Source organism: Eufriesea mexicana, unplaced genomic scaffold, assembly GCF_001483705.2.
Source record: "Eufriesea mexicana isolate 0111107269 unplaced genomic scaffold, ASM148370v2 scaffold1523, whole genome shotgun sequence".
NCBI lineage: Eukaryota > Metazoa > Arthropoda > Insecta > Hymenoptera > Apidae > Eufriesea > Eufriesea mexicana.
Window position 1 is genome coordinate 1199040 of NW_016909723.1, and position 11015 is coordinate 1210054.

General features: G+C 45.9%; 1 protein-coding gene across 1 annotated transcript; it reads left to right on the plus strand.

Moving 5' to 3' along the window:
• The first annotated feature begins 218 nt into the window (after positions 1-218).
• Positions 219-2615, plus strand: LOC108548432 (cuticle protein 7). The gene is made up of 3 exons (XM_017901349.1): positions 219-230; positions 624-864; positions 2473-2615. The coding sequence occupies exons 1-3, from the start codon at positions 219-221 to the stop codon at positions 2613-2615; spliced, it is 396 nt and encodes a 131-aa protein (XP_017756838.1).
• The last annotated feature ends 8400 nt before the right edge of the window (positions 2616-11015 follow it).

An 11015-nucleotide genomic window follows, 5' to 3' on the forward strand; every position in this document is an offset into this window, starting at 1 on the left:
TGAATAATTGTGTTTTGCAACGTCTGCAGCGGCAAAGTTCCGGGCATGGATCCAAAGAAGAATTAAGCTGAGGGAAACTTTTAAAGTGGACCTATAAAAGGAACAATACCATCGGGCCGAACTACTCAGTTTTCGGACGATCGCGGACGACTGATATCGATCGTTCGATCTGTTCTGTCTGTTTACATCGGGGCCCAGCACGGCGAGCCGACAGTGATATGGCTTTTAAAGTGAGTGTACATCGCGTAATCGACTATTCCTCATTTTCGTCTCATCCCGATCGGTGTACGCGAAGTTTTCGAGTGGCGGGTCCGATCAATCGTTTCGTACCATTTAATTAGAGATGGGCACGCTGGCGAGCTAACAGGATCGTCCTAGTCTACGGGAAGTTTTATCGACTCCTCGTGACATCGGTTAATCACTTTGTAAATTGGAAATTCTTTCCAAGATGGAAACGTTTCGACCTATCCGTTTGTCCTGCAAATCCTGGTTCTTCCGAAATTCTCGAAATTCCGAAAACCGAACTGCACCGGTCTTTTTCCCTTTATTCTCGTCGCCGTGAAAGTAAAAGCAAAAAACGTTTCCGATACACAAATGATGCAAAATTAACCGTTTTCCGATAGTTTATCGCATCCATTCTGGTGCTGTCGGTTCTGTTCGAATGGAAGGTGGAGGCTAACGGCCACGCGCATTCCTTCCAACATTTCCACGGACCCGTGGTAGGCCATGCTCGCGAGGTGACTTGGGATGACAAGCACGGCCATCATGATCACGACTACGTGGCACATCCGCACTACGAGTTCTCTTATGGCGTGGAAGATCACCACACCGGGGACTATCACGGGCAAAAGGAGCACAGAGACGGTAGGTCACTCGTCACAAAATAAAATAAAAATTAACGTTCTCTTTCTCTGGTAAAAGAAAGCTATCCTGATTCGTGTCGTACGACCATAAGCGACGGACATACGGTACAGCGCCGTCGCGAGAAGCAGTGCGGGAACGTGGTAGGCAAAATGACGAATCGATGGGAAGTGTAAGAAACGAGGATGATCTTTCGCGGAAGGACTTGAAATATCATGACTGGAATATCGAAGGAACGTTCCGAGACATCGCGTTCTTTTCTCGAGTTGAAACTTATCTTCCCGTGCTCCATCCATGGAAAATACTTGGATCCTCGAGTCGCGTCTTTTAATTAGTTTACCGTGATTCGAAAGGCGTCCCGAGCGCGTAGGACGCTTTCGAAAGTCGTCTTCGTTTGCGCACCCTTTTGAACTCGAGAGTTTGTCGCAAGTCTCCTAACATTCACGGCTTCTTCCACCTTCGTTTCTATGTAATCGGCCTAATTAAAACCAGACGGTGGCCTACATTAATGACTCTCGAACGTCGAAAAGTTGAGAAGCTTGTTTCCGCCGGATAGTTTAATAGGCGCCGAGTAGCTTCGAGTGATTTTTAACTCTGGTCTGACAAAAAATCGTTTGGAATATCTGCGATGTATTTGGAAATACTCGGTCAACGCAAAGGCTGAAATTCAAACGAGAATACAAAGAATTTACCTTTCAGCGAACATCTTGCCCACGGCACGACTCCTTTAAGCTCCTCTCCTTTGGTTATTTGTCGGCCATTTAATAGAGTTAACGAGATCGCGATGTTATGCGGGAGAAGTAATTATCTATCGCGAATCTTGGTTGCCGTGGCAACGTCTCGACTTAATCGTGCTCGATTGCGGACTCATGCAAGACTCGTTCAACGAGGAAATTTCAAAATTGCTCGACTGGTAGACTCAAGAGACAACATCGGTATCTCGAAGTGCGTTTGACGTCCCGGCCTTTCCGCGAGAAGAAATACTCGCGGCTTCGTTAATTACTCGCGACAGGGGGATTTGCTTCGGAAATAATTCGCGATACGACGAAGCTGCTGATAAACCTATCCCTTTTCACCTTATCACGTTAATCCGCTAACTAGCTACACGTCGAATATGAATGCCATTTGTGCGTGAGTTTGTCGTCTCTTCTCTGCACTCGAGACATGCAACTTCATGTTTCACGAGCAAATTAGAAGACGATGCAACGAAACGGATGCATCTGAAGCGAGATAATTCCAGCAACCAACCCTGAACGATGACTGACTGTTGACTCGTCTGAAAGGGATATATCTCGTCGAGCAGCTCGATAACCCTTTGAGAACAGCTTTTCACCTCGTACCATGGATCTACTCATTTTGTTCGAACGTAATTTTTCTCTCCGCTGTTTTCTCGCCGTGTTATGTAAATTTTTCCCAGCGATTTTTCGTTTGAGAAAATTACTCCTCCAATTTTTTCACTCGGGGATGAAATAATTTTCCGCCAGATCCGTTTCACGCCAGCGAAAACAAATAGTGGTCGCTGGAGCGTAAAATTATTTACATGCTCGGATTATATTTCGGATATACTCGTTCGCCTCCGATAATAATCACTTTTTTGACTGTCCTTTGCAGGTAAAGAAGTGGTCGGTGAATACACGATAAAAGAGCCCGGTGGTAACGTTAGAACGGTGAAATATCGCGCAGGGAAGGACGGATTTTTCGCTCACGTTCTCAACAGCGATGGCAACGACCACAGCGGAGGACATCACCATTAAACGAAACATCGTTGTCAAGTCCATTACCAAAGATTTCTTGTTACGTTGCAATTGTTCCTGTTACGCAACGTTGTTTGTTTCGCCTTTGTTGCATTGATTGAAAGCGCAATAAAAAGAAAAAAAAAATGTAAAAAATAAAGAGAAAAAAGGGATAAGCGAATGTTCCCATTCGCGAGTTTCATTCGTTCCAAATCACTCGCCCAATTAGCACGGAGAAGGTTCGAAACGCAGAAATTCGCAGGCCGAATGCAAAACTGACAGAAACCGGTGAACGACATCGTGATTTTAGGACGACCGATGTTTTTAACTGAAGTGACGTTTACTGATTGACAATCCGATCGTCACGGACGTATGGATGTCCCCTGTGATTACGTATCCAAGTTTACAGAAACAACGATCAGCTGTAATGGCTTGGCGGGCAATTCGATCGGATGTTTTCCCAAATTAACGAGTCTCTTGACTTCGGACACCGTTGCATCGTCGCCGCGTCATAAACTATATAAAACTGAAAAAGAGAGGAAAGATGACAGAAAAGGTTGCAACTTTGTATCGCTCTGTACGCATTTTCAGGCTAATTTAGCCGACGTTCGAGGAACAACGGTGTCGTGCAAATAGGATCTAATCGCGGCTAAAGTCGAAGAACAGAAATACCGCTCATTAACGACACGCGAGGCTAAATGTGGCAAATCGATTCGCTGAACGAGACGCATTTAATTGCGTTCAGACACAATACCTTTTAGCGACAATGTATCCCGTGCTCGTGTGCATCCGCGTTGCCACTGTCGGCGTACTAATTTCGTTCGTAGGAAACGCATTGTGCCCGCTTGTCGTCCGTCGCGTTAGGATAAAATGCAGGACAAAAGAATTGCCGGGGGCTCTCGCTATCGAACGAGCTCCCTCGACCTTTGCATCCGGACCATTCCACGACGTGCAGGACGACTGTGTATCCTCGTAAAAGGAACGGTTATGACGACGACAACGCGCGTTTTTCACGGGTTTTTCCGGCCGCTGCGTGCCGCGTGCGTCTCCGTGCTTAACATTTCCTGTACAGCGTAAACTAGATTACGCTGTGTGCAGAGGCAGCCAGACGGAACGACAATAATCTGGAACAGAGCAATAAAAATGTTGCTACGTGAACCAGTGATTGTTGAGCGACGAAAGGACGGCACGCGTTGTAATTACGCCATAATTTTCCCGAGCGTTTACGAGAAAATCGTTGATAAAGAGACGTTATTAAGTAGCATCGAAACGTTGTTGATGCATCGTTACGACTTCACCGACATTTACCGACTCTATTTACGAATCTACGAGGAAAGAAAAGCATCGGGAGAATGTCCCCGAAACTAGAGGATATTTTCCTGTAATTGCAAGCGAGCGAAAATTTGGTAATTCCGTGATTTTAATCGGAATACGATTCCGAAGGTTCCCGGGGGTGTTAAATTGCTTCGTTGATTCACGGGGAGATGGCACAAGCCGATGATTTCTTCGAAACCGTGAAAGCCTTTTGAGCAATTTCTTTGCTGTAATTAACAGCGAGCTCGCTGCTGCAATTAGCAGAAAGCATTGGCGAAGTGTTTTTGGAATAAGCTGTACTGCAAGGTAACATACGCGTTTCGTTGAAATAATTTCCATTTTCTCTCTCTCTCGCTCTTTCATTATATTTGGCCAGAAACGTGTTGGCTGCGTCAGATGGTGAATGGTGAAGCGAGAGGTTTATAATAATCGGAGATGAAACGATTGTAACTAGGGAACGAATAATATAATTTGACGACAAACGCGCGTTGACAAAGTAGCCTACGAGGTATATATTAGCGGTTGTAACGACATTGCGCTGAAACAGTGATTTACCGAATTAATTACTCATGCTGACTTAAACACGGTCCGACATTGTATCGTAATTACGCGAAATGTCTCGTTTTCTCGTTGCCAGCACTGTCGCGCAATTAATGACAGATTAAAAGCTAAATATGTACGAAATAGATTCAGCAATGGGGTTAAACGGACAGGAATATCTTTGTGATAATTCTTAATTGGGAATTTCCCTATTGGCTCGTCGAAATCGTATCGCGATATCGCTATGATTTCAATAAACGCTCGGCAAAATTAATGGACAATTGTTATCGGTAATTAATAGTGTTCACCCGTATTTGACGGCCCATTGAAATTAGTTATCGTTGTTCTCCTGTCCTTTGTTTTATCGTTCCTTCGTGCACGGAATTTTCTTTGCCGTGGTATCCCGGAAAGCGAAGTTATCGAACAATCTTTAGTGGACTTTCGCGGGCAAGGCAGGAAGCCAATGAGATGGAAAGCAAGAAAGGAAGAATAGAACGGCTGTTCCTTCTTGCGGTCTTACGAGCTATTAAAATTGAATATCAGAGAAACTAATTTCTTCTTGCCGGCGGTACCGCCGATATAATTGTCGACACTCGTTCCAATTTCGCGTAGTAGTGAATTTCAGCGGTCTTCGCGACAGGATTATAAGGTCAGAATCGGGAATTTCCTTTTTCCTGGTTCGTTTCGTTAAAAAATTCAGTCACGCCGTTGCACCGGGGCAAACACGTAGCATTTTCGGAATAAAAATAAAAGCGAAACAACGATCGTTGGACCGAGACACGGTCCGTCTAGAGGTTGCCAGCGACGAATGAAATATGACGGGAAAATGACGCGACTGATCGAAAATCGTTGCGTTGTCTGGAAATACTGGCACGTCGATGGAAGCGAGCGGGAATTTTCGCGCGAACGGGTATCTCGAATCGATCGGCATATCTTCGCAATTTATATTTCACGCCGGCTGATTCGCGTCTTCGTTAAGACCCGGTTGACGACGCTTTACCCGTTGTTTCGTCGAACAAAGGGAAAAATTCGAAGGAAAGTATTCAGCTAGGTAAGTTTATTCAGAAACACGCCGTTTTCTCATTTAAATTACGAGATAATTCGTAGTGCTGTGTATTGTGCTCTTTCCTTTCATACGAGTCGTCGTAAAATTCGAACTTCATTCCGAGTTATTGTGCCGTGCTTTCTTGCAACTTTAAAGCCCTCTTGATTTAGCGACACTTTAGTTTTTCCAGCGCGGCCGAAGAACAACGGAATGAAGATTTGTTTATAAAGGAATGAAACGTCTTTATTGTTCTCCTTTCGCGCGGTATGCTCGCCGTATGAAATTTACACGAGTTCGCAGCCTCTTCGTTGCCGGTAATTCCACTTCATCTCGCCCCGACTTTCCCGCTAATTCCGTTTCTTACATTTTTTCCACGTACGCGGTTGCTTGTAAAAGCTAAGGAAAGGAAACGGGCGAGAACACGGTGGAAGAAAAAATAGAAAAGAATAGGACGTAACAGCGCGAAACAGCTCCGTTGTAAACTTTCGGCTCGCGTCTCGCTCGTCAAATATCGGGCCAGCGTCGAGCCGATTCGTGAAAGTACGACTTCCCCTTTAGCTTCCGCTTTATGAAGTTTTCTATATTCTCTCTTTACTTTTCGCCACCAGCAACCCGGGCACGAAAGTTCGACCTGAAATTTCCAAACGCCTTGTTGTGAACGGCGAGCGCAAACTTTCGAAATAAAAATAATAATGGACGAACGAAGAAGACACGAGCTCAACACGGAACGGGAGAGGAGAGACAGAGAGAAAGGTACGGTTTTATGGAAAAGTTGAGAACTCGAAGAGAACACGTTTGGTCCATCTCGTTTCTATTTTCTTTTTTCCTGTAAACAAAGTAGAGGTTTACCAAGCTAATTAACCGATAATCGCAAGCTGAAGTCGCGCATCGCGAACCGAGCAAGTCTTTAACCGTGGCCAGCTACGCGAAACTGGTTAATTTTGCCATTTAATTAGAAACGTCTATTCAGGCTCTGTGCAAAATTAAAGAGGCGAAACGAAAGCTTCGTTGAACGTTAATACAGCCCATCTAAATCCGGCTCCCTGAGCAGAAGAAATTTTAATATTTCAGCTGTAATGTGAAATACTGTTCATGTCAAACACACAAGCTGGTTGCCTATTCATTACAGTTCCATTTTATATTTTTCTTCGCGTTTCATACATTTTATAAACGTTCCTTTGTTCGACGTTTCGACAGGGTTGGTAGTGAAAATGGAAAGACCGCGAAGCTCTCACGATTGCGCGATGTTGCCCGAGAAATTACATGACACGGGAGTACGAATAAACGTAGGAAAATATTTCTACTTTTATATATTTCGTATCATCAGTACAGACCGCGGTGTTCCGGTATTTCATTCGTTTCTCTTTTACACGTTCCTTGTTAATTATGCTTTGTCCGGGAGCAAGAAGCAAAACTCGAGGAAAATGTTTCGAACGCTCACGTTCGTTGCTTCGAACGAAATTACCGGAACGAATTAATAATTATTCGACACGACGTAATTACGATTCGACATGACCAATCCGACGCGAGTAATTATTTCAATGCGGGCAACCCGAGATCCGTACGTCGATTTTCCGACTTCTCTGTCTGCGGTATTTATGGGAAAAACAACGGAAGATCAGGTTAAGATAGGAATATGCATAGCGTGGTAAGTATAACGAGCAGTGACGTCGGTGCAAGTTGACGAATTAATCGAACAGCTCGTGACGGAACGCGGTTCGCGATAATAAGCGTCGCTAGAGATATCGCGTGCGATCGAATTTCCTAGGAATTCCGTATATATCACGATCCTCGTGGCGCGCGAACCTCGTAATATCGTTCCCGCTAATTGTCGGTTACTCTTTGGCAGGTGAACGGGTCTGCTTTAAATAAATTATGGCGGGAGAGACGTGAAATCGATCGGACGGGAACGAAAGCTCATCGTCCGATTTCGCGAGTCAGCTTGAACCCCGTAACTCGCCGTCTACGGATTGATGGCTGCCTCTTTCCAGAACCCGTCCCGCTCCGCCCAGCCATGAGAAACGAAAGCGTCGCGAATAGAGGGAATTGGATTCCGGTGTCGTGATTGCAAATGCGACTACACCCTCATCCGTGCGATCCTGCCGCGTGATCCTGCCGTGCACCCTTACGCCCCGAGTCTCACCACGGTTTTCGACTTATCGATCCAGCTGGTTGTCGGGTTTAATTTTCTCCCAGCGTCACGCCTGTCCCATCGTCTTGGCGTGTCGCGCTGTCCGAGCGTCCCATAAATACGTTACGATTACACGGCGAAACACATTTTTCCTCGGTGACAAGCGGCCATTGATATTTCGGCGAGGCCGCACTCCTCGTTCGATCCGCGTCTTTGACAGTGTCCTCGACAAGCTCCATTTCCGCGAATAGAACCGAGCAGAGATTTCTCGACACGCGTTCGACGTCGTTGCTATCCATCGAGTTTCGTTAATTATCCACTCGGGATTTGGTCCGAACAGCCATCGAACGAATACGAAAGATTCTCGCACACGCCGTCTGAAAGAATAATCCGATATTCAGGTTGGAAGTAGGGAACGAGGTCGATGGAAATACGCGTGTTACTTTTCAAATTACGCTTTCGAGTAATTCTCCCCCGGGTCAAGTTGAAACGGGTATGTGGTCGAATAGCAGAGGTATGTGCGTGGCTGTTTACCCAAGATTTTCGGCCCCGTCGGTTTGCCGGAAAGTTTGCTCGCGCTGCAATATTTCTGTAACGTTTGCACGAGTCGGCCGCCAAGGAACCAAGAACGGAGTCCACTTTGGGAAATTACTCGTAGATCATGAGAATCGTTCGACCGTGGAACGCCTATACGTTTACATCGCAGGGTCGTTCCTCTTCCTCGACAATTACCGGCCCCGCGGCGATGCATTTTAACCGAGCCCGCGATGCAACAATTTCCTTTATTGAAAAATCGCGCTATCGGGGCGCTCCCTCATAGTTCCCGTATATTCACGATTTATCACAGCCGCGTAACTATTTGGCATCGGTTCTCAAAGTCGTACGAAAGTATTAAGCATCCCGCAAACCGGAACATCGTAAACGAAACGGTTTGTAACGTAACGACGCGATCTTAGAATTTATTAGACGCGACACGAATGGCCGAGCTATCGCGTGTCTATTGTAAGCGTCAAAAACTGCCTCGACGTGTTCGAATAGCGTGCGAAATATGTGGAAGAATACATTTACCGAACGTGCACCTTTTGGCCTGAACTGGACAGACCCTGAGACGTCTCAGATTTATGGCGGCTAATTTATTACGAGCATTTCACCTGGATGACTAACCGGTGTTATTTGTTCCGGATCAGTCGTGGCGTTTGTAGCGACCATCATTCTCATCCTCGCCACCCAGATGAATTCCGTCTTCGAGGACTTACCCGCAAGTCCTCGGAAAACCTCTAACTCCTATATATACAACTTCCCGACCTTACGATAGTATCCCAGTGTCTAAGACAGGGCCTGCCAAGCAAGCCTTACTGATGAGTCCGCTAGCAGGCCCGGGACGAAACGCATCCCTTTCTTTTCCTACCGTCCCTTCTAGTCACACAACCACGAGGATACGTTGCGACCAACCGTCATTCAAACGACCGTGGGGGAGAGGACCCTTCCACACGTTCTTCGTTCACCGGACGAAATCGCGATCAGTCAGTGGAGTATAAACAGAAGTGCACTGAATCCTGACACCCGGCCGAAAATCGAGCTTCGCGACTTTCGAGACGCTGTTTCGATCTCACAGCCGGGGATACGGTTAACTCGTGCCCTCGTTGTGGTAAAAAAGAAGCACGCGAGGAATTTGGGCTTCCGGTAGGTAAGCGGGAAAGTTGGTCTTAAAGTCTGTACCGACGTAAAAGAAACGCGAAACGGGGAAACGACTCTGCGGAGGGACTACGCGGAACGAATGATAGGATCCAAGTTCGGTCGCAAAGATTAGAGGAACATCGAGAGGCAGCCGGAAGTAGGGCGATGGTGCAAGTCTGACCGCAAAGTGAAACAAATTGCCGCGAACGAGCCCCGATTCGCCGACGCAGTCGTTGATTTTTCCCCTAATTCTGCCGTAGGAAAATCCGGTAACTTCTTAAAGTCTATCCTCGATTCTTCGCCGACTTTCGAATAATCCCCTTTCGTTCCTGCGATCGCCGGCAAACTGTCGAGTTTTGTCTCCGAGGACGGCAATTTTCTACTCGATATGCTCCGCCGTAGGAGAGGACCGTCGAAACGCGTGACTTAAACTCGAGGAACCGGCCCGCGACGATTGCCGGTATCAAAATCTTCAGCGAGAGAACAGTTTAATTCGCGCTTTTTCGCCGTGCTTCCAGAAAAAACCGCTGGAAAGGCAATTAAAAGTTCCAAGCTGTTTGCCGGCGGTCGAGCGAAAGCCGTGAACAGGTAAACAGAGAATTAAAGTTTCCGAAACGAAATGGATTCACCGGCAGTACTTAACGAGGACTCGCGAAATGAGGCATTTTTTAAAAATTTCTACATCTAAAAACCTGCGTTACAAACAATACCCACCGGTATTAAACTTCTAACGGTGTTACGCGGATTTTCTCTATTGTTAATTTCGCTTCGCGAGTTGAATTATCGCGCGATTAACGTTTTTAGAGGAACTACAGCGACCACGAAACGAGATTACCCACCGACCAGGCCACAAATTCGAACGTGGCATCGATCGCAGTGCGAAAAGCATAAGTAATACAGCTACGAGGAATAAATTCGATAAACGTCACTCACGTTCGAGGGTTGAGAATCGTTACAATATCGATTCTCGCTGTCAAAGTGATTTTCGAAGTCCTAAATAATTAATTAGCCAATTACCGAGTAATAGCGAATTAGAAGAAATAAAATTGTTACGAAATGTCGGGGTAAAGGGGAGAAATCTTGGAAAACCGATACCAAGTTAAAAGCCACGCGTTAAATTTCCCATACTAGCGATTCGCTAAAAAATTTTAAGCTCTTTTTAGATCTTGAACACGTGGGCTGGATGGTGGCCATTATAGCAAAGTGTTAATTAAATTATATTAATCTACTTATGCGTTGGCTTTTCTGCACGGAACATCGGTGTCGGCAGGACACGAGGACTAGGGGTTGAAACCAGGGGTAATATCGATTCGGGTGGTCGAAACAGTTGGATGGAACCGTTATCTGCCACAACAGTTAGAAAGAAGAGAAATCAGCGAAGGCGTCAATTTCGTTTATGGTTCGTATAGCGTGGAAAGTAAGTTCCGAGTTGAAATAGGAACCGATATGAAAGCGATATTTGAAAGGCTGCAGGGCCTATAGCTGAAACCAATACAATTTCGAAGCTTTCTCGTGGCAACGCTTCTAACGCGACTTCGGTTACTCGCAACTGTTTCGAAAAGAACGTTCGTATAACTATTACTAACGGTTATATCTGGGAGTGTTTTTACTCGTAGTTGTAACGCTTGGAAAAAATTTCTCTAGTTCGCCTTTATCGCCGGACGCTGGGGCATCGTTTGCGATCGCGAGGCTCGAATTTCAAACATCGTTATCC